General features: G+C 48.3%; 1 protein-coding gene across 1 annotated transcript; it reads right to left on the bottom strand.

The window, feature by feature from the left end:
- Positions 1-19,276: 19,276 nt before the first annotated feature.
- On the bottom strand, positions 19,277-21,817 carry IL1F10 (interleukin 1 family member 10). The gene is made up of 4 exons (XM_069495105.1): positions 21,786-21,817; positions 20,123-20,208; positions 19,795-19,922; positions 19,277-19,489 (listed from the first exon to the last, which is right to left on the bottom strand). Exons 1-4 carry the CDS (start codon positions 21,815-21,817, stop codon positions 19,277-19,279), a joined length of 459 nt encoding a protein of 152 aa, XP_069351206.1.
- Positions 21,818-24,263: the final 2,446 nt, after the last annotated feature.

Genomic DNA, 24,263 nt, shown 5'->3' with positions numbered 1-24,263 from the left:
GTGTACACAGCATGAGTACTGTGCATCTCCATCCCGGGTCCTGATCTGACCTCTCCTTCCCCTGCCTGGAGGCCTCCCTTTCCTCAGTTAGAGCTCTTTGTCCAGACAATTGCAATAGCTCTGTCCACAATTCATACATGGAAGCCCTGACCCCCAGTGTGGCTAATTTGAAGATAGGGCCTATAAGGTAGTAATTAAGGTTAAATGAGGTCATAAGGATGGGGACCAGATGGGATAGAATTAGTGTCCTTATAGAAGACAGAGAGACACCAGAGGGCTGGGCTGGCACTGTCTCTGTCCCCACACAAACACCAAGGAAAGGCCACAGGGAGAAGGCAGCTGTCTGCCAGCCAGGAAATGGGCCCTCCCCAGAAACTGAACCCGGTCATACCTTGATCTGGGACTTCCGGCCTCCAGAAGTGTGAGCAAACACATTCCTGGTGTCCCAACCCCAGCCTGTGGTATTTCATTATGGCAGCCAGAGCTAAGACTGAAATCTGTCCTCTCCCTGTGGTGCAGCCCAGCTCTAGTCAGCCTTCTACACCATTGCCGGACCTCTCAGAGCAGTGCTTTCTACATGGCGGTGCTTGGACCAGTGCCAGGTTTAAGAATGAGCCAAATGAAACGAGAAAATTGAGAGCCCAGTGCTTGATAATTAAATATATCAGGGTGTTGTTGTCACCTCTGCTTTCTTGAGAAGAGCTGTCATTTCTTCTGAGAGGTCTCATGGAGCAAATGAGGAAATGTAAAAACAGCCTTTCTTTTAATAATGGTTATCGTAGGTGCAACTTGTTATTTTTATTAATGTCCTTTTAAAAATGGAAAGTTGGTTTCCCACATTTAAAAAAAGATTCCTGAAATGAGCTATTAAAATATCTACGAATAGCTGTTTTAAAGCATAGCTCTGATCAGATCAGGACTCCTATCCCAACCTTAAAATGCAAATGCCTCCTTTTGCAGGCAAGGGAGACCCCTTCTCATGCCCCTCATCGCCATCGCGCCTTCATCCCTCCCTGCCTTCCCACTGGCTCTAACCCCCGGCTTTCTTGGGCCTCCTTTGCTCTCTCCAACTCCCACATATTTACCCATTGAAACCCTGGACAGCCCCCAAGGCCCATATCCAACCCTGTTTCCTTCACAAACTTGTGGGAAACCAGAATATGTCCCCCAAAATGTGCTCCTTTTGCATAAGGATTGTTCTGAGCTGCAGGCAGCTAATGAGAAGCAGAGGCTGGAAAGCCCTCTGCCCTCCCTCCATGTGCCCAACAGCAGAACACACGTTCCCGAAGACTGCACGTGTCCTGCTCTCCTGGCCCTTCTACCAGGGAGTGCAAAGGTTTCCCACTGAATATGGCTTTAGACTCAGCAGTCTGGAGATGGCACCCGAGGAATTCACATGAGCAAGCTTTACAAACTAGCCTTTATTTTAATATATTTCCTTGCCTTCCCACAAGTCGCTGTCCCTGGAGACTCAAAGTCCTCTTCCTTTGTCTTGTCACTTCTCTGAAAACTGCTCTTTATTGAGATCCTCTATAAGCTGGAATTCAAAGCCACCTCTTTGATAACTACCCAGTCCCCGAGTGTCCTCCATGAATATATGAAATACACATGTTAACAAACGTCCATTTGTTTTCCTCTTGCTAATCTGTCTTTTGTTACAGGGGTCCGTTCCAACTAAGAACTTACGAGGACTAAGGAAAAGATTATTTTTCCTCCCTTACAAATCCTTCCTGATCTCCTAGGCATTTGCAATCTCTCCCTCCTCACAGGCTGTTTGGAACTTCCCTGTGGCATTTAAATCTCGGCTTGTTTGAGCTTGTTAGATACCCTCTGCTAAGAAGGAGCATGAATATGCCGTGATTACAAACGCAGCTTTCTGTCACAAAGGTCTGAGTTTGATTCTTGTCTGCCCCACTTACTAACTGGGATAAGTTACTTAACTTCTCTGAGCCTCAGTTTCTTCACCTGTGTGATGGGTGATGAAAGTGCCTCCTCGGTGCTGTAGGACACACAGTTGCACAGCGCCTGCAAGGGTGGCCACCAGGCCAACTTCACAGATGGGAGTCCCAACGCCTATCCTTCTGTGTCTCCCTCAGTGGCCAGCGCTTGGCCTGACATGCTCTTGTCTTCATCTTGTCATTTGTGGCTTTTCTTGTGACTAGCACCAGACTCAATTAGTACCTGTTGGCCTGAACACGAGTGCATCTAACCTCAAAATAATCTCCAGTTTTCCAGCTTTTAAGAAAGAACAGAACATTAGGGCAGAATACTCCTTCTCTGAATGGCCCCTCTCCCTCTATCTTCCTTGGCTTTTTCCCCACCCTCTACAAAAGAACCGGCCTTGATTTCTGTCCATTTTCTGAGCCAATTCTCCAGCTTCCCATTGATTCTGGGAACAGACCTGATAATTTTTTCAACAGATTGCAATACATTTTTTTCAAAAAATTTTCAATCAATTTATGTTTAAATTAGTCTGAGTCCATTTCCATTGCTTATCCACAGAAAGCTGACTGATGCACACAATCAACATGCTATGCTAATCTTGTCAACACTTCACATGCCATTTACATTTGTGTTTCCAAAGTGTGTGATATATTAGTATTACTATATCGCTAGTGGTACATGAAGTAATTTCAGATCCTAGAATATGTTTATATTTTAATAGTATAATTATGTGTTTGTTTTAAGATGCAATAGAAATAAATACAGTTAGCATATTAAACTTGTGATTTCATGGATATCAGTGCCCAAGAGGAGGCCAAAGTAGGCAATCCCTATTCAAAGATGTATAAAATTATACAAGTGTTCACAGTTAGTGCCTGTTGCATTTTCTATCCATCAACTAAACGTGCTTTCCATTTGGGGATTAACCTTCCATGGGTCATGTCTTGGCAGGAGATAGGGCTCTGCCTTCCATTTCATAACCAGAAAGAACCAAACACTCCCTTCCTCCTCCCTGGATAGTGAGGAGAGTTTGGGCACATGGGCAAAGACAGACCACATGGATACTTCTCCTGAAGACTTTGAATTTGAGAGAGTGACACAAAGACACAGAAAGCATTGAGTCATCTGTGGTGGTGGAGCAGCAGATGCCAGCTCGATCCCTCACTTTATGGGTGAGCATTTTGATGTTAAGAATATCCATGAGATTCAGGATATTGAAGTACTTTGTCCAGGGTCACACAGCTGTTGAGGAGTAGGGTTCATAGTGGGACAAGACCTTGTCCTCCCAGTGCTGGGCTGTGCCCTCTACGCTCCCACACAGGAGAATAGCAGACGTGTCACTGTGACTCAGCCACCACATGAGCACCAGGCCAGACATGCTGATGCTGGGCTCTAAGCTGCAAGGTGAAAACCAGGAAAGGATCATGGCTTCACTGAGAAAAATGTGAGAGTGCTGGCTCAACTTTCTACCCCAGGCATAAGGTAAGCAAACTGCACAGCCCCACAGGGCCTATGGAGCAGGAGGAGAAATAACAGAAAGCTTTGGCTTATTGCTGCTGTCATTCCCAGGCCATTTATGGTTACTACAATTCAGCAGATGTGGGAAGAGGCACTGCAGATGGTAGCCTGCCTCCTCACATCTCTTTTAGCATTCTTCCAGCTTGTCCCTGCAGAGCCGGGAAAGTAGAAGCCATATTTCTCAGACTCCCTTGCAGCTAGAGTTCCAGATGTGACTTCAGTTCTGCCAAGCAGACACATTCTTGGAAGGCCTAAATTTGAAATGCATTATTTGGGGGAGAGCCATCCATTTTTGTAGTTTAGATTTTAGCAAGCACAGCATGCTTCTGGGGTATCTTTCTGATCTCTAGACACATGCTTCTGGAGCCAACAGCTGCATGATCCATGCACTGGGTTCTCGTGCTGTGAAGCTGGAGCCAGCAATGTAACAGCATCTTCCCAACTGTGACAGAGATGATGGCTCCCCAGCAAGCCAGCTCCGCAGTGTTCCTCTGGGAATTATTCTTGGATGTCCAGTCTAAAGCCCATTCCTCTGGTCCCCCATGTGATTCTGTAAGTGCCTAATTCTCTATAATGAAAACATTTCCCAATTAAACCAGCTAGAGTACTTGCTATCATCTGTAACTGAATCCTGACAGATAAACCAACATTTCACCACTTTTCTTACCTGCATACTTCAGCTCTGTATAAAAACCCTCTTGCCCTGACTCTGCCTGGATAACTGCTCCCGCTCCCTCAACACTGGGCCCAAACATTGCCTGTTCCTTGAGGCCTTTACTGCCTGTCTCCCGCATGAGTTAGTCATTGCTCCTCTTCATCCCTGTGCACTCTACATTTCTCTCCTTTTCCCTCTTGCTCTTCCCTTCCTCCCTTCCTTTCATTCTTTCTTCCTTTTTTTTCATTTATTCACTTATCACACATGTATCAAGTACCTACTACAATGTAGTCACCGCAGATATGAACACACAGGGCATGTCCCTGTCCTTGAGCTGCCTACAGGTTAGTGGAAGAAGCTCCCGATTCACATGCAGTTTAGCAAGTGCTGTGCTGGGGGTGATCCAGGCCGCAGGGCTGCACATGGTTTCCCAGAAGGGTTGAGTCCTTAGCTGAGCTCTAAAATATGAGTAAAATTAGCCAGGGACATGGGAGAAGAATGATTTTCTAAACAAAAGGAGCGGCAAATGCAAAGACAGAACTTGCGAGAGACCACAGGGTCCTGGGGAACCTGCGAGAAGCTCGCAATGGCAGTTATTAAATATGCCACACAGCCAAGGAGCTGTGAGGGCAATGGAGAAAGGACCTGGGGGGTCGGCAGGGCCCAGAATCTGAGGGGCCTTGTCTGAGCTAAAAGCATGTGGGAGCCATGGAGGAAGAGGCAGGGTAGCACCCAGATGCAGCAGTGTGGACCGAGGTTTAGAACAAGGTGAAACCTCGTGGTAAGGAGACTGGCCGGGAAGTTGCCTCCGTAACCCACAGAAAGGGAGACGAAGGTATAAACAGTGGTGCTGACCATCAGGTGGAGAGAAGACCCAGAAATATTTAGGAGGTGCAGTCAATGGGAATTGGTGACTACTGAATGCAGGAGGTGACTATTGAATGTGGATGGAGAGTAGGAAACAAGGATTTTCTTATTTGGGGGCAGTAGCACCATTCATTGAGAAAGATGATCTGAGAAGAGGGAGGACAGATTGTCTCTGAGGATAGTGAGGGGAGATGTTAATTCAGTCTGAGCTGTGTTGTGCTTGAGATTCAGGTGACACCAAATGGAGGTGTCCAGCTGGACGTATGAAGCTGGAAGTTGGAAGAGAAGACTGAAGATAAAGATTTGTAAGAGATGGTTGAAGTCTTGGAGATTCCTGAAAGAGAAAAGTGTGGGGTGAAGGGAAAACCAACGTTTACATTATTTTGTAATGCTATCCAAAAAAAAAAAAACATGTCTGTTCTCCCTGCTGGGTTATAACATTTTTACCTTTAGGTCCCTATTTTCTACGATAGTATCTTGAATGTATTACAATAAGAGCTCAGAAAGTGGGAATACATGAGGCAATAATGAATTAATTAGGTCATTTTTAAAGGGAAAGTCTTTAACTATAGCTAAAAAAAAAAAAAAGTACCTTCGTCATGATCTTAGGAAGAGGCCAAGGTTAAGAGAGATCAGGAAAGAGGGCAGTAGACTCATGACAAAGGACAATCAGACAAGGGAGGCACCGATCCGACCCCGAGTGGCATTTCCCATGCCCTGGCCAATCATGGCACCAGAGAGGATCACAGGGGCCCCCGAGGGCTGCTGCCGGGGGGACCACCTGGAATGAGGGCACCTCCAGAGTGTCCCCCAGTCAGTTATAGTCTATCCCCCAGGTATTGCTCCTGGTCTTCCTCTAACTTATTTAGAGATCTGTTAAGAATATAACTTTCCTATGTTTACTAACCTCTGGTGAAGTAAAACTTCCTTTTCTTAGCCCTAAAAAAATCTCCTCCAAGCCTTAATAAGTGCCATGTCTGAAGTGCTAGCCACTTCCCTTTGCTCAGCTCTGAGAATGCCGTTGCTTCCTGAGCTGCGTGCAAACCGCCTCAGAGGCTGCCCTCGTCCCCACACAGCAGCGTCTGCTCTGCTTGCGGTGGTTCTGTGATCTCTGGGGCTGTGGGCAGGGGTTGCAATTGTCTGTCATCAGTCTTGAGATGAAGCAGGTGGGAGAGAGATTGCACTGACCACAGCTTCCCCCAGAGGGCCTCAGTGGGATTGAATTGCTGTGAGAACTCCAGCAGTTATTCTGCAAAATCACATGTCTCATAGTGATGATTTGCAAATCCTGAAGCGCTTTCCTCCATCTGCTATTCAGTAAAGCTGTTTATTCCGGCAAGCATTAATCCAATAACGTGTATCTAGGCTTGCCATCAACACAACTCCCACAGCACCCTCCATTCCCTTTAGAAGACACAATTTGTTACAAACCCCCACTTCCTCCGCACATCCTTCGCTTTCCATCAAGTAGTGCTATTTTTTTCTGCACAGCCTGTGTTACTATCTGAAATTAGATCAGTATGTGTTTGCTCAGGTGTTTATTGCCTGTCCCCACAATATAAATTTCGTACTATGTTTTATTCACAGATGGATCTCAATGCCCCAAACAGTGTCACATGCATAGCAGGCGCTCAATAGTTATTCCTTAAATAAATGAGTCTATCTATTATCTTTTCTATTTTCCCAACTCTTGCCTAGGCTGGGGCCTGGCTGTCCCCTGAGACCGTGCTTCCCCACAGCTTTCTCCAGGAGAAAGCTCACGCCCCTGCCACCCAGATGTCTCAGGGCCAGGAGTTGGGGCCAGCACGGGGTCGTCTCTTCACTGACATTTTTGGATCATGACTTTTCTAGCTCTTACAACACAAAATCCCCAGTCCTTTGAACACTTCTCTTTGTCGCTTTTGGCTACTGACCTCCTGGTCATTCCCCTCTATTTATTAAATATTTGGGACCTGGAACCGAGTCCTCCTCTTTGTGCTAAACCTCAAGGGACCCTGATGTCTATTTGGATGCCCGACGCTGGGACCTCTCCATCCCTTGATTGCTCACTTCCAGTGCCTTTCACCTCTGCTACCTCCGCATATCCACTGCCAGAGTCACATCACGTGCCTCGGCATCACTCACAACCTCTTCGCCTCTAAAAAGTTCAAATCCAAGCATCCTACCTCTGACCACAACGGACAGCAGGTAGTCTGTGCAGCCTGTTCCCTCCCCGCGTCCATCATTCCCACTGCTCATGCGCTTCCACCACACCGAGACCGCCAGTCTTCTGACTGCTCCGCTTTGCTCTAACGCCTCCTCCCTGGAGGTCTCCACTTCCTCTCAGTCGCTCACTTGGACCATTCTCTTGTCGATATTCTCCACCGCTTGGCTCCTCTGCCCTCCCCCTGCACTGCGGGACACAGCTCTGGATCTGCCCAAGCTCTGCCCTCTCGGATCCCACCCCAGAGCCCCTGAGCCCCTCAGCAGCTCGTGGTAGACGCTCCCCACGCGCATCGATGACATCCCAAACCAACTGGCCTGTGGCTGTTGGCAACCCTTTCATGTTTCTGTAATTAACTGGCTGTCTCATCTCCACAGAAAATATTTTAAAACTTCTCCACTCTTCCCTCGTTTCTAGCAAAATAACAGAAGCTACTAGAAGGAGACTTTCTTGGTTCCCCATCAGCCTGCATTAAAACCTGTTGAAGCTTCACTTATTATTGTTCCTGTTCTCCCTCATCCAGGAGAGGCAGGAGCCCACACTTACCCAAGCCAGTCTCTGCACTTTTGCTCTGGGTCTCACTAAGCCTCCTCACAGCACTCCCATCACCAGTCTCACCCAGTCACTTAGAGAGCACCCCTTGTGTGCCATGCTGAGGGCTTGGCATGCACACTCGACAAGCTCACTCAGTTTCCCCCACAAGCCTATATTCGTATATTAGTATCCACTCACTTCACCTGCCCAAGCTTACTCAGGTGGAGGAAAAATACTCTATGCTCTTTATCCCGCTATTACTAAATAGAATCCTATCTCGTACTTATTTCATTTCTACTGGGAAAATTTTAAGCCTAAAGGCCTGATTTTTTTCTTTATCATACAAATAATATTTCTTATACAGCTGCTAGTCTTCGTAATTAACAACCAAACAAAAAGTTCTCAGGGATACAGACAGGCGTCCCTGCTCCCTCACAGCTTTGGTAGGAGAAATGCGGTTCCACGACAAAAACTTGTTCAAAGAATCCATGTGAGAGGCATGAAACTGAGAACAGCCACAGACTAGCACTTTTTCTCCTGTGCATTATAAATACCCATTACAATCACCAATTCTTCTGTTCTTAGTTAAAATAAATATGCCCTTTCAAGTATTTGAACAAAGGAAACTTATAAGATACTGAAAGCTTCAGAAACTGTTGTAATGGCCTGTAGAAATAACCCTGATAAAGAAAACTTCACAATTTGAATTTTCTGCCTTACGTGGCAATGTGTTGCTGTTGTGGTTTTAAAACACACCCACAAATTCTTTGAGACTCTTCTCATTAAGAGATAGGCTCTGATTTTCCTTCTTCTGAATGTGGGCTGGTGTTAGTGAGTAAGTAGAATGAGGCAGAAGTTACGCTGAATGACTTCTGAAGCTAGAGCATCAAAAGTTATACAGCTTCTTTCTGCCTGGCTCTCGCTCTCTCTCCAGACACTCACTCTTGGAACCCAGTCGCCATGTTGTGAAGAAGCCCATGTGGCATGAAGAGGCTGTGTGAAGGTGTTTTAGCCACCAGTCCCACTGAGGTCCCAGCAGAGAGACAGCAGTGACCTCCAGGCCTGTGAGTAAGGGGGCCCTCTGATCACTGCAGTCCTCATCCTTGGAGCCCCTCAGCTATAAACAGATAAAGCAGAGACAAGATGTCCCCACTGAGCCCTGCCCAGTTACAGATTCACAAGCAGAATAAATACTGTCTTTTTTTTTTTTTTTAAACCACTAATTTTTGGGGGCGGTTTATTCCACAGCAATAAATGGTACATGAAACATAGACAACTCACAGAATGGAAAAAAAATCTTGCATGCTACACATCCGATGAAGGACTGATAACTAGAATCTATTTAGAACTCAGGAAAATCAGCAAGAAAAAATCAAACAACCCTATCAAAAAGTGGGCAAAGGGCATGAACAGAAATTTTTCAAAAGAAGACAGAAGAATGGCCAAAAAAAAAAGTATGAAAAAATGCTCAACATCTCTAATCGTCAGAGAAATCCATATCTTTAAATAGTGTAAATATTGAAAAGAATTCTTGCTAAGTCTAAAAATGGTCATTGGCATTTTTCTTTTCTCCCACATGCATCAGGAAAAGATAAAAGCATGTGCCTCTACTGCATTTACAATTTTAAAAGAAACTTGAGTACATCAATTTCATGCCATTTTCCCCAATGAGCCGTAGCACAGTAGAAATTTGAATCCAGACAGGTTTACTCCAGAGCCCGTGCACTCACCCCCTAACCCATCCCATCCGGCACCCCACTCTGTTTTCCCCAACTTGTTCTTCTCCACTGGGTCCTTCCTATCAGCTTTTACACTTGTTTAAATATGTCACATCTTGGCAATTTCTACCCTTAGCCCCATGTCTCCCTCTAGCTACACCCCTCTCTCTCTCCTCCCCTTCACAGTTGAATTTATTAAAAGAACTATCTCTGTGAGAACTGTCACTATGTTCTCACTTTCCACTCACTCCTGAAGACCTTTCATCTTAGCTTTCACTGAACCACTCTCCCGAAAGTGCTCTAGGGTCTCTTACCTCCTAGATTCAATGAACACTTTTCAGACTTTACCAGATTTGATCCACTGTTTGACTCTGTAGACCCTTGCTCTGAGCAGCACCTTCTCTTATCTAGGTTCCATAACTCCATGTCTCCTGGTTTTCCTTCTGCCTCTGAAGTTGCTTCATCTTCTGCCTGCCTCTCAAGTATCTCTTTCTCCTGGGCCATCTTCTCTCTTAAACTGATCTCTCTCCCCATTCATTTACCCCATAAGTTGAATTATTTTTTTTATGATGAAAACTCCAAAATTTCTCTCGTGGACTCCAGATCTGCACACATAACTGTGCACTGAATGTCTCTACCTGGAGGTTTACATACACCTCAAAACTCAACACAGTCAAAAGCAGAGCTTATCATCTTTCCCTGCAAACTGCCACTTTCTTCCCCATCATTCCTATTCAGTGAATAGAATCACCCTCATCAATAGAATCACCACCCGTTAGTAGAAACATCTATCAATAGACACCAAAACTAGAAACACCTCAACAATGAGTCCTTCACTTTGCATAAAATAAATCACCAAAGTCTGTCAACTCTACCTCCTGATCAGGCCTTAAATCCATTCACTTCTCTCCAGCTTCCTGCAACGATAGTTAGGCACTCATCATCTCTCCGCTGGAGTGGAGAGGAGCAACACTGGGGCAGGGAAACACCTGGGAGGCTGTGCCAACAACCCACTTCCCAGTCAGCAGCCAGAAGCAATTATTTTAGGAGGCGAATCTGATCATGTCATTCCCCTGCTCGAAATCATCTGTGGTGACTCCATAATGCCCTCCTGATAAAGACCAGGCATTTAGCAAACCTCAGTGAATTTCATGATCTGATTGTATGCTTTGCTCAAACTGCTTTTGGCTCCTTGGAGTGAATTAGCAAAAGGCTTCCTTTTCTCATTTTATTCCCATCAGCTAGAAAGTCATTAGAAATGCTGGCTTTTTTAGTACAAGGTAGCTTATAGCCAACGTTATTACATTGTCATAATAAATATTCAAGTCTATGATATCAGAATAGGGGTGGTGCCCTCTAGAGTTACACGGTGTAAAACCTGAACATCTATATGAAGTGGCCTAACAGCTTCATGTTCATGTGAGTACAGTCACGCACCATATAACGATGTTTTGGTCAATAAGGAACCACATGTATAATGGTGGTTCCATGAGATTATAAGACCATATTTTTGCTGTACCTTTTCAATGCTTAGATATATTTAGACACACAAATCCTTACCATTGTGTTACAGTTGCCTACAGTCTTCAGTACAGTAATATGCTGTACAGCTTTGCAGCCTAGGACCAACAGGCCTTACTGTGTAGCCTAGGCATGTACTAGGCTATGCCATCTAGATTTGGGTAAGTACACTCCGATGTTCATACAAAGACGATATTGTCTAACAATGCATTTGTCAGAACATATCCCTGTCATTAAAAGACATGTGACTGTATACAGAAATAAAAATGTCAAAGCCGCTGCCCCTTAGGAGCTCACCGTCTGGTGCCATATAATAAGAACATTGATAAAAGGGTTTATGCCCACCCACTGCCAGCAGGGTTATGTGGGAAGTGGGAATGGGCTCTTCCCCACCCATATTCTCTTGTCAGGATCTCTTCAGAGCAAGAGCGCCCATCCTTTTGGTCAAGCGATTGGCCAGGCCCGGGGAGTGCTGTCTATAAGGTAAAACAAAGCTGTACCCAGCGACTACACAGTAAGGAGAGAGACCCAGCCTCTAGAACAGGGACAGAGGCAGCACCAACCTTGAGCACTTACCCAAAAAACCATACTCCCGGCTCCACGCCAGCCAGCCCTGGGCAAAGCACCTCCCGCCCCTAGTGGAGTCCAAACCCTCAGTGTTCCTGTCTCTTTTGTTGGGAAGGGATGTGAATTCTCAGAACCACACTTCCCTGAGTTTCCGTACCGGGTCATCTCCTCTGCCTCCCTGGCTGGGTGTGTGGGGAGTAATGACTGAGGAGCAGCCTGTCATAATGAGAATGATTTTCCATGATCTTCTATGACTAAAGAGCATGAGCATTGGGTGACATGTTGGGTCACAGCTGTGGCACATGCTTCTATATAGGAGAGTTCTGTTTTGATTTTCAACTTCCTGTTTTAATTATTCCCTTTTTGTCATGGCAACATGCGCATACCGAGCGTCATGAACCCTGACTGGGATCTAGCTTCTGTGGGGCCGACTTGTGATCTATGACAGGTGGCTTTATTTTTAACTCATGTGACATCTTAAAGCTGGTGGGTAGGCCAGGCGTGGTGGTTCACACCTGTAATCCTAGCACTCTGGGAGGCTGAGGTGGGAGGATCGCCTGAGGTCAGGAGTTCAAGACCAGCCTGAGCAAGAGCAGATCCCTGTCTCTACTAAAAAGAGAAAAACTTAGCCGGGCGCAGTAGCAAGTGCTGTAGTCCCAGCTACTAGGTAGGCAGAGGCAGGAGGATCACTAGAGCCCAGGAGTTTGAGGTTGCAGTGAGCTATGATGACACCACTGCACTCTGGCCCAGGCGACAGAGCAAGACTGTCTCAAAAAAAAAAAAAAAAAGAAAGAAAGAAAGAAAAGAAAAGAAAAAAAAAAGCTGGTGTTGGGAAGGAGAAATTCTGTCTATTAGGCATCAGTGGCAGAAATGGTCATGGAAGAGGTGACATTCAGTAGGCGTTGGGGATCCTCAGACTTTTCCCAAGAATCATCATTCTCATTCTGGAGGGAGGCTTTCTGGAAATTCAGGTTGCTGGGCTCAGCCCTACAACTTTGTATGAGCCGGTTAGAGGTGGGGGCCTAGGAATCTTCATTTGTAACCAGCATTTCAGCTGATCCTGAGAATTTGGATGCTGGTCAAGAGAATTTGAGACCCTCTGGTGCCCTGAGGGCAAATTATTATTTAACATAGGAAACATCATACAATGTCAAGGGCTTCCTCAGAGTTGGTGTAAAGGGGCAAGCCGTGGAGACAGCCTCGGATAAGGATCAGGCTACTCTTGAGAACATCTGTGGAAACAGTCTTTGATCTTCCTTGCAGGTCGCATCTGTGGCTCAGAATCACTCAAAGCCACCGATGAAGCTCTCACTGTGTGCTCAGCATTGAACTCAGGGCTCGGGAGTGCAAGAAAGAGCATGGGGCAGTGTGTGGATTGGAGAAGGCTGGGAAGTCAGACCTCACACGGAGCTCCTGGCACAGAAGCTAAAGTAGGATCCAGTAAATACACATGGGAGGGAGGAAAGGAAGGAAAAAAAAAAGGAAGGAGCCCTTGGAAAAATAGCACAAGTCCCTTTATCATGATGATACTGCCAGGGGCACCAGAGGTTAGTTGCTCTGAGGCAGAAGGGATTTTTCCACTTCAGAACCCAGTTCTCCACCACAGATCCTCTGCTTTCTGGTGTTCCTCCTCCACATTGCTTGTGTCTGTGCCCCTCCATCTTAGCGACTTGGCCCTGTTTCTCCAGTCTACCTGCCACGCACTGGGGTTCCAGCTGGGCTTCACGTCCCTCTGGAAGTCCTTCCAAGGGCCGACCCTCTCCCTTGGCTTCCCAGTTAGCATTCAGACCACGGAGCAAGATGAAGAACACACAAGAGCTTGGGTGGGGTGGGGCTGGCTTTCCCATCTTCCTTGGGAGCACCAAGTACCGGGCCCCACTCAGTTCTGCCTCCTTCATGCCCAGCACTGCACTTGAACATCATGGGCACTCAGGAACGTCTGACACATGAGGGAAGGAATGAATGAAGAGCTTACCTGCCTGCACAGCCCACCTCAGAGTTCCTTGTGGAGGCAGCTAACATGATGGGCAGGAGCGGACATTCAGGAACCAGTCAGCGTGTGCTTAACCCTCTCCTCTTCCATTCACTCATAGTGACTTTGGGCACAAATTCTTTGCAGTGCCTCCTTCAAGAGGTAGAGTCTGTTTCTCTACCTATAATCCCCTGAGTGACTTGTTTTGACCAACAGGATATGCCAGGAGTGAGTGTGTGAGTTCTGGAGCCCAGGCCTCCAGAGGATTTGCAGCTTCCACCTTTCCCTTTGTGAAAAACGGCACGAAGATTGCCAGCTAAGGAGGTTCACTCTCGTCTGCTGGAGGATGGGAGGAGACATGGAGGAAAGCCAAGGCCCCCCACCGACAGCCAGCACCAACAACCAGACGTGGGTGGGACCACCCTGGACCTTCCAGCCCAGCCGCACCCCCAGCTGAATGTGTGGGAGCCTAGGCAGGACCAGCAGAGGACACAGCCAGCCAACCCGCAGAATCAGGAGAAATAGTAAGTCGCTACGTTTTGGGTTGGTTTGTTACGTTGCAATGGAAAAACGAGACACCATGCAAAGTGCTTCAGACATTGGGTGGGAGCCCTGAGGCCCCATCCACCCCTCACTAGCCCTCCATCTGGGGACTAGACCCTTTCTCCACTCCTCCCACCTGCCCATTGCCACAGTTCTTCCTGACAAATCTGGACAGGGGTCCTGGTGCTATCCTCCATAGAGCCTGGCCTCTAAGTTGGACTCTTTTGGAAACCCTGCTTGGGCTTCCTAGGATGGATGCCCTTGGAGACCTGACTAACCACGTTTCTCCCAACTCCCTGTGCATTATTTTTTTATGCATTCAGGAATTGTCGCTGAGTGCCTGACCCATGCCACAGATGCTCATGCATGCTGGTGTTATATAAACGAACAAAACAGACTAAAACCTGTGCCCTGTGAATCTTGCATTCTAGCAGAGAGTGAGGGAAAAACCTAAAATAAATAGAAAATAAATTATAGAGTCTATCATAATGTGATAGTACCACAGGTGATCTAGGAGTGCTGAGATTTGAAGGAGTGCGTATTGTAATTTTAAATGGAGTCACCAGGCTAGGCCTCACTGAGGAAGTGAGCCATGCAGATAATTAGGGAATGAGCCTTCCCAACAGAAGCCCAGTGCAAAGGCCCTGAGGTGGCATCGGGCCTGGAGTGTTTGTCTTCAGAGAAATGAGGAGACCAGTGTGACTGAAGCAGAGAGCATGGGAGAGGCAGAGGTAACCCACTTTTCCCAGAAACCTATAAGCATTCACTGGAATAGTATTCCCTGGAACCAGTCTGAACAACGCTTAGCTAGGAGGTGCCTGAGTCTGTGGTCCTTTATGTAGACAAGCTTACGTGATCAGTGCTATTTTTTATACCTTGGGTCCTATGGCTACGGACACTCAGAGCATGTCTGTGAGAAATATTCCAGTGTAGAGAGCCTGTGCTAGAACTCAAGGGTCCCAGCCTCCTTTGTCACTCTGATTCTGTGAGCTGGGCCTGGGCAAGGGCCACCCAAGGGAGTTGGAGGGAATGTGCGTACAGGAGAACGCTTCACGGCAGCGTCTGTCACAGGGAAAAGGGATTAAGCCTGCATCTGTGCTCCTTCACCTACGTGCAAAACTGTAAAAGTGAGTGGATGTTTGATATCTATCTTGCCTCTCAGGCTCTAAGCACCTAGAGGGCAGGGACCGTGTCCCTCTGGTCAAGGAGGGGCTAAAAAAAACTGTTATCAGAAGGAAGGAGCACACAGAGCTCTGCGAAGTCTTCACGTGGCCCAGGTCTGCACTGGCACGTTGTTTGAGAAGGATGCACCTACGGTAAGTGAGACAGAGATTTGAAGCACTGGGGCTGACACGCAGTAGCTACCTAGTACTTGACTTAAATTTAAGGGCCCACACAGCTCCCAGCCCACAAAAGGTGGTGCCAAGATTGATCTCTGTCGCCATCTGCAGCCCAAAGGCCACACTGCAGGCTTCCGGCTTCAGCAATGCGCTCGGAGATCCCGCCCCCGGCTGCTTGGGGTCTGTGCTTTTTAGAGCGGAGACTGGAGTTTGCTGTGGGGTAGATAGAAGATAGACTCTTTGTTTTGGCAGAATCCTCCAATCGCCTGGCTATCTGTCTCCGGACCTACCAGTTCACCCTAAGTTGTAAATATTGGTTAAGACCTACGGGTGTGCCTCTCCCTCGCATTCGCACAATAACTCTCATAGCCTGGTTGTGAAGACTTTGGTGTGGTCTCCAGGAAGAAGGAACTTAAGGGACAAGCCTTGGGGTGTGGGGGAAGAATATTCTTGGCATCCCTGAACTGCACCTGTCAAAAGCTGTGTCCATTTCTTAGTTTTAAATCCCCAGTGCAAGAACATCCCATCACTATTTCTACCAGAGTCCTACAGAATTTGAATCTGAGCCCCCCTGAGTGCTGTTTGGAGTGTCTTCTAGTCATTCACAAAAAGCAGTCAACAAGCATTAGCTTTGATTCATAAAGTCTGGTCTTCCTGCCTGTACTGTGTGTCCTTGAAGAGTAGGGACCATGTCTTCTAAGTCTTTGTTTCCTCTTCCTCTTCTAAGCACTGATGTAGAATTGGCATATATTATTAGATGCTTGAAATATTTTTTACTTATATAGAGAACATCATCCAACTTGGGGCAGGGTCCACTAGTAGGAGGAGGCCTGGGTTTGCCTGGGTGGCCCGTTGTGGGCACAGTTCGCAAGGGAAGGGCCAGTAGAAATGGGTTACCCTGTGTTAACATAATTAACTGGGAGGCTATTAGGCTGAGGTGGCTCCAGCACCCTGGGTTCCTACTAAGCAAACTGAAATTCGACCCAGGATGAATGGTCATAGCCTAAGAAAATGAAACTTAACCAATCAGGAACCGCCAAGTAACCCTCCAAGTAGGAACTGTCCACTTTAACCAATCACATTTTTTCTTACTCTTGCTTCCCGAACACCTTATCAAAGTTTTCCCCATGCTCCCTTGGTGAGCCCTGAACTGCTGGCAGTTTGGTGCTGTCCAATTCATGAATTGCTCTCTGCTCAAGTAAACTCTTTAAAATTTCAATGTAGCTAAGTTTACCTTTCAACACATGCATGAAAGAGACCAGCTGACCAAGCAAAAATGAAGCAGATGTCAGGTGAAGGTGGACCAGAGTACCAGAGCTGACCCCAGGGCTGTGCCAAACAGCAGGCAGGTGGGCAGACAAGAGGGAGGAGGAAGCTGAGAAGAGCCGAGGCCCTCTTTGAGGCCCTAGCAGTTTCTGGGTCAGTCTCACATAGATCTCACGTGCCCAGGATTAAAATCTGGGTCCTGCGTGTAATACTTGGATGATTCCTCGGGGCCTCCCAGATAAAACTCCTTCGCAAGGCATTTGCAATCGGGCCCCACCCATCTTGCCACCTGAATGTTCAGCAACTCCTCAGCCACAGGCCCTGGGTCCCAGCCACTTCGCCAACTCACCGCACCCTGGACGTGCTGGGAGCTCTCCTCCATGGCACCTTCCTGAGCTGTTTTTCCTGCCTAGGATGCCCATCCCCAAGTTCTCTGCCTGGAAAACTCCTACTTTTTTTTTTTTTTTTTTTTTTTGAGGCCCAGATTAAATGCTCTTTCTTCTGTTAAACCCTGCCCAACCCTCCCTGCCAGCTCAGGGGCATCTGTCCCTTGCATCACAGCTGTCCTCACATGGTATCATGAACATCCAGCAAGAACCAAGGGATCACCCACCAATTCATTCAAGATTTTGCACGTATTCAGTGCCTTCTATGTACTAGCAGCTCTTCTGGCCACAGGTGACACAAAATTATACAGAGCATGTGCTCAGACAGCACAGAGTCCCAGCAGGTAAACACATGGTGACAATGGGGTAGCCAGGTGATAAAGTAACTGGGGCACACACAGGTTATGGAGAAGCAGCCCAGGGAAAGAACCTAAGTGTACGGGAGCTGTGGAGCCCATCACGTCTAGTCTCTGCTCAAAGCTTTCTGCAGTTTCCTTTTGCGCATAATCCTGTGAGCTCACCTGTGGGTCTTGCTCACCCCCTACCCCTCCCTCCTCTCTGGGCTCTGGCCCCACTCCCACCCCCCCTACTGCTGTCATTGGAACATAGCGCTCCTTTCTGTCGCAGGGCAGATGCATTTGCTACTCCTCTGCCTGGATCATTCCCAGTCCCAGCTCCTCCCTGTCCTTCAGCCTCAGCTCAAATGTCACTTCTTCAAAAAGTCACCTCCCCTGACCACCCTATCCAATGTTTTCATTGAATACCTGCTACCCTTACCTTCTAATCATGAAAAGTGCCCTTATGTGTTTTCCTATTTGTTAATTTGCTTGTTTAGTGTTTCTCCCACTCAGTTATCAGCTCCAAGGAAGTTTGGTTTTATTCACAGTTCTATCCCTGGTTCCTGGAGTGGAATAAAAATTTGTGGAGTGACATTGGGGTCAAATGGACCAGGTTTTCTCTTGAGCTCTGACATGTATAGCCCCTGTGACCCTCAGCAAGTTATTTCACTTCTCTTAGTTCAGTTTCCTCATCTGTCAAACGGAGGGGGAAATGCTTGCCTTGCAGGGTCATTCTGAGGACAATGACAGCCTTTTTTTCCTGACCCCTGGTTGGAACTCAGAATATGCTAGGTGGATGCGGAGCAGTTCACACACAGAGGGAGAGCGCCAGCAGCCCACGCCTTCTCTGAGCCCTGAGACTGAGACCGCAGGCTCTCTGCTTGAGGTTGAGCTGACCACTAGATACTCTATGAAATGGAGCCGCATTCAGGCTCTGAGGATGCATGTGAGTTCCAGTTGCAAACTCTCAGCTGAGTTCCTGTATTCCTGGCCATGCCAAGTCACCTCAAGTTAGGGGCTCCATTACAACCTTACACTCAGCGTGTCCAGGAACACTCATTGCCTGCCCCTCACTAGTACTGCTGGCTCCTCACACACCAAAACCAGCGGGCAGCTGACAGTACGATCAGTCGGTTGAATAACTGATTCACTGTGAAATGTCTGGTAGAAAAATCACAGCACTTGAGCAAGAGCTGAAATTGCAAAGCAGGCCAAGGCTTTGTCCCTGCACAGAGGAGGAGACTGGATTCTGCTTGGAGCTTCTTGGTTGTTTCTAGAGGCTCCGGAGCATGGACTGGAGGAGAGACTGTGGGCAGCCTTCCAAGAAGAACTCACCAAGCTACCAAGCCCCCTGCCTCCGGCACTGCACACAGGTAGACTGAGGCCCTGCAGTAGTTTCCTATGGCTGCTGTGACAAATTACCACAAACCGAGTGGCTTACAACAACCCAAGTTTATTATTTTACAGTTCTGGAGGTCATAAGTCTGAAATGGGTGTCAGTGGACTAAATCCAGGTATCAGCAGGGCTGTGCTCCTTCTGGAACCTCTAGAGAAGAACCCATGCCCTTGCCTTTCCAGCTTCTAGGAACTACCTGCATTTGTTGGCTCAGGGCCCCTGGTTTAGCATCTTCAAATCCCTCTCTGACTGTCCCCTCCTGCCCCCCTCTGACTAGACCCTTGTGCTTACATTGGGCCCACCTTAAACTCAGCATGTGCCCAGATGGTCTTCCCATCCCAAGATCCCTAACATATTCACATCTGCAAAGCCCCTTTTGCCCATGAGGTAACATATGCACAGGTTCTGGGGATTTCGCTGTTTGGGGCCATTATTCTGCCTACCACAGACTCTGAGCAGGATGAGCTTGGTCTGGAGGCACCAGGCTGGAACTCAGCCTCCCGCCTCCCTACCGGCTCTGTTCAAAGTAGAACTCGGTGCAGGCCGAGGGCTCACTCTCCTTGGCAAGCCGTACTGGCTGCTGGGGCTCGGCTGGACCACAGAGGAACCAGCCAGGCCAGGCAGCTGCCTCAAGCCTGAAGGCGGAGCCCGAGCTGCTCTGGAAGAAAGTGAAGCGCTTGGTCTCTTCACCACCCTTGTAGAGGTCCTCAATGTTCACATCCTGTGGGGGCAAAGTGGCCGGCTGCAGGATGAGGGTGCCAATCTAGGTATTAGCCGTAGAGGCTCCCAAGGCTTGGCCAAAGAGGGACCTGACAGGGTGGGCCTTTGCCCAGGGAGCTGCCTTCTGCAGGTCCCAGAGGGCTAGGGTCTTGGTGCTGGGTGCAGAGGGAGATGGGGGAAACCTGAGGGAGGGGGACGTGTGGACCTGGACCTAGCAGGGGATCCACAGAGGGGCACAGAGATGCCAGAGCATCCTGGAGGCCAGACCGGGTCTGCAGCGTCCCTCAGAATGGGGAGGGGTCTCACCTCCAGCTGCAGGGAAGGACCCTCTCTCGTCTCCACACATGCCAGGCAGCGACTCCCTCCCTGGATCCCCAGGAAGATGGGGACCTTGGTGCGGTCCAGGCCTCTGTTGGGAAGTACACAGATCTTCTCTGGTAGGGAAGAGAGAAGAAAGTCAAGGGATGGGGGACCCCAGGTTGCAGGCCCTTGGCAGGCAAAGGCTAGGGCGGGAAGGACCTGGGCCTGGACACATTTGGTCTGGCTCTGCCTGCAGGCTTCAGGGTTAGCGGGGACTCCTGCAAGGGTCATGACCCCTCACTGTCACCTGCTGGTGGAGGCCACAGACGCTCACCTGCACAGCAGTTGTCTGCCACAGGATCTCCCACCAGGAGCTGGCCGTCTCTCATGTACAGAGCCTTCTGATCTGCATCTTTCATTCTGGAACAGTGTGACAGTGCCAGTGGCCCACTCCCTTGAGACACCACTCGCGCCCACGCCCTTCCACCCCCATGCTCTGAATCACCACCCTGGACATTTGGGGGATTTTCTCTCCTCCGCAGGTATGAAATGGGGCACTACTCCCAAGAGCAGGTAAAGTCCAGGTCGGTCTTAAAGCAAGGAAGGCCTCTTGGCTGGCGCTTTTAGAAGCTGCACTTCCTGCCTTCACCCAGCTTGGGCAACCCCCAGGCCCTCGGGGCAGTGTGGGGAGCCAGTGCCTTCTCAAGGAGGAGTGAACCTTTCCCCGGCTTCCTGAGAAACTTCCTAGGGAGGCTCAGATGTCTTTGGGTTATGGGGAGCCTTATCCTAGATTTTCTGGGCCTGCCCCAGTCTTTCATAAATATTTATTCTCTTTAATAAAAGGATTGATTGAGTGTATACTGAAGTGTAATTTGCTTTTCACATGTTTTAAAGACTTTAAAGTCAGGCAGGTTATTAGCTCAGTTGCCTGGCTGGTTTTAAAGATGCCTGTCAGCTGCTCTCAGGGCCTGGGGAGCTCTCTTCCATCACCTGTCAGGGCAGAACCTCTGGACCAATGCCACCCCCTCCAGATCTTTCTCTCTCAATAGCAGCTGATTATATTGTAATATCCTTAGCGAATGACTACATGTTTGAAGTAGGTTTATTCGTACAATAAAAATAAAGGTCTGGAAAGACCCTAGGTTTATCAACACTCATTCCCCCTCCAACCTTGATAAGGGGACCTGGCAACTCACCTGCCAGCAACATCCTACTTGGAGAGCAGGACTAGAGCTAGATGCACTGAAGTGTTGACTTATATTTTGTCATTCGCTTATTTCCTGCATATGCATCTTGCCTTCCAAGCCAGGCTGTCACCTCCAGGAGGCCAGCACTCCTCCCCTTCCCTGCCCCCACACCTTGTCCAGGACGGTACAGGGCCCAGGAGAGGAGCTGAGGTCCTCTGGAGATGAAATGCCTGCCAGAGGTCAATCCTATTTTCTTTCTGTTATGCCCTGTCTCTTCCCCAAAGGACTTGACAAAATCACAAACAACAAAGTAGTAAACTATAAGAAAGGGTGCAAATCTTGAAGGAGGTAAAATGCGAATAAGAGCTGGAGCCCAGATTGGGAATAAAATCCACAGAGGCCACCATAAAGATGCTGTCATTGAGATTCAAAATTGTCTCTGAGCTTTCAGAGAGGCAGGTGGAGCAGCACAGACGATGTGGCGACTGATCCCTGGCTCTGCCTTTTGGTAGCTGGGTGACACAGGCGATGTTATTTAACTTATTTGAGCTTCAGTTTACATATCTGTAAAATGGGGTTAGTATAGACTCCCCTTATAGACTTCTTAGGACAGTTGAGGCAGTAGAATGGCTGGTGTCCTGCAGACATTCAGAAAGAGACTGTTGCCACTTTGGTGAGGATGATGCTTAACTACCTGAGAGTTCTAAGGTGAGAAAGAGCCTCATCCTCTGACTCAGCCTTCCTTCCCTCTTCCCACATGATCCCCAGAGCCCTTGGGTGGGAAAGTGGGATGGCGCCAGGACGACTTACGTGTAGTATCTTGCCATGGGGAGGGAGCACATTCCTGCAATCAGGGGTGTATGGTCCTCACTGCAAAGGAGGAGAGAAGGGCTGTTAGAGAAGGAGGTGGGTAGAGCCGGGGGCAGACATGCTGAGGCTCAGAGCCACTCAGCCACAGGCTGCAAAGGTCCCCCAGGCTGCTTATCAACAACTGGCCTGCAGGAATGCACCAAGGTCCTGCCAGCCCAGCAAGCCCCAGGCAGCTCTGCCTCCCTCACTGGGGTCATTTGGGAGCAGGTCCAGCAGGCAGGGGTGTGAGCCTGGGACCTGTGCCCAGGTGCTGGTTCTGGAAAACCCGACGACAGGTTCCTCCAAATAGCTGAGCTAGGATACTTCCCAGGCCTGAGAATGGGGTGGGATGTACTCTAGCCTCACAGTTGGTGCATGAGCCCAGCTCAAACCCAGTCCCACTGCCCAGCCAGCCCTAGGGTCACCACACTTCCACTTGCTACTCAGCAAGGGGTTAGTACCCAGGGCCCAGAGCGGAGGAGGAGGGCACAGCAAGGAGTCGTCTCCAGCCCAGTGGAGCAGGGGGGGCCTCCCCAGAGAGTAGGAAAGCGTCCCTCCCAGCGACTGGAATGGCTTGGCCAAGACTGTCAAAGACAGTCCATCCAAGCCCCCTGCCCCAGATGGAAAACAGCACTGGTGTTTTTGAGGATGAAAAATCTGAAATGAAGATAGTGCCCCTGTTATAAACACCAGGCCACACGGCATCCTGTGAACTCTGCTCCTTCCCCGTGGATTATCCTGACCTAGAGCTCTTCCCTAAAATGACCGCCCTTTGGCAAGGCCAGTCCAGAATCCAGCATGGAAAGAAACCCAGCGCCAATGTGGAGTTGGAAATTGGCCCAGAAAAGTAAATGCGAGGATACCAGGGCTGAGGTTTACCGAGGGGATCCGATTCTCACCAAGTAAGAAGAAAAAAGAGAAGAAGAATACATAAGAAAATAAGAAAAGCTGAGAAAGAAAGAAGGTTGGGGGAAAGGAGTGGGGCTAAGAGAGGGACAGAGTGACACCGAGGGACATTTGGGGAGGCAGGTAAGGCGGCAGGGAGGGAAAGTGTGTGCTGGGGGCCAGGCTTCCGAACATCTGAGCACCTGAGCTCCGTGGCCTGACTTTAGAAGGAATGGGGCAGAAGTGAGGTGGCTTTTAGTACTGGATCTGCCACTCTGTCACTGTGAACAAGTCATTTTCTGTCCCTGGGTCTTGGGGTGGGACTTAAGAGTTAGTGACAGTGAAGGATAATACAGACTGATAGGGTGCAATTCTGGAGAGACGTTGGTTCTGTGAATTAAAGTCTTCAAGCATTTGTGATCGCATGTGTTGCCCTTATTCTAAGGAAAAATAATGGATTTCCCTAATGTTTAGTTACAAAGATGCTCACTGTATTATTTTTTACAATAGTGAGAAGTTGGAAATAATCTAAATGTTCAATAACAGGTGATTGGCTAAAAAATTATGGCAAATTCAATAAAGAAGAAAGTGTTTGTTAAAGATGATATTGTAGAAGTCTGTTTTATTAAATAAAACCTTCAAAATTATTAAGTGAAAAATGCAGGTTATAAATCACATGTACATTATAAATCCATTTAAATCCACACACATATAGAGGCACACATACATAGAAACAGACTGTGGTCTTGTTATAGCACTTATCCATGGCTAACAGGATTATGGACAATTTTTTTTTAAAACATCCCAACATTTTTTCCTATACTGAACATGAATTTCCTTTGTAGTATAAAATAAGTTTAAATATTTTTTAAGTAAAGTATTCATACATGCCTGGCCATCTAATCACATGGGGGACTCTTTATAAGTACTGCTGTCTGGGCTGAGGTCCTGATTTGGTAAGGCTTCAAGTGGTGCCAGAGACCAGTGGGCTGGGGAACAGGTAGACTAGCTCAGTTCTTCTCACTGTTTAATAAACATACAAATCACCTGCAGCCTTATTAAAATACAGACTCTGGTCCATAGGTTCTGGAGTGGGGCCTGAGACTTACATTCCAAACGTGCAGCCAGGTGATACTAACGCTGTTGGTCCCAGGACGGCGGTGGGAGTGGTGGAGGACAGACGAGCCCCCCCACAGAGCACCCAACAGCTGCACAGCCTCCGTGCGAGCCCACCTGATGACGTGCTCTCTCGGCCAAACCACCAGGGCTCCTCTGGTGGTGGCAGCAGGATGGAGGGCATCCTGGTAGCTGTGCCGGGTTTAAGTGGGGCAGGCCACGTGGAGGGCCTTGTGGGAAGTGGGCTGATGACCTGCACTCTTGGTCAGCGACAGCTCTAAGAGCTGGCAGGAATTCAGTGCTGGTCCCGTCCAGCTGGATCCCCTGGGCCCTAGAAACCTCCCATCCTGGCACAGCCAAAAACTCCAATGTCTCTCCTGAAGGCTCCCATATCAGGCCCCCCTGCCTGCATCGTGATGGGGTGAGTAGGAGTGGGAA

Source organism: Eulemur rufifrons, chromosome 19 (genome assembly GCF_041146395.1).
Source record: "Eulemur rufifrons isolate Redbay chromosome 19, OSU_ERuf_1, whole genome shotgun sequence".
Lineage (NCBI taxonomy): Eukaryota > Metazoa > Chordata > Mammalia > Primates > Lemuridae > Eulemur > Eulemur rufifrons.
This window is presented reverse-complemented; position numbering and strand designations above follow the sequence as displayed.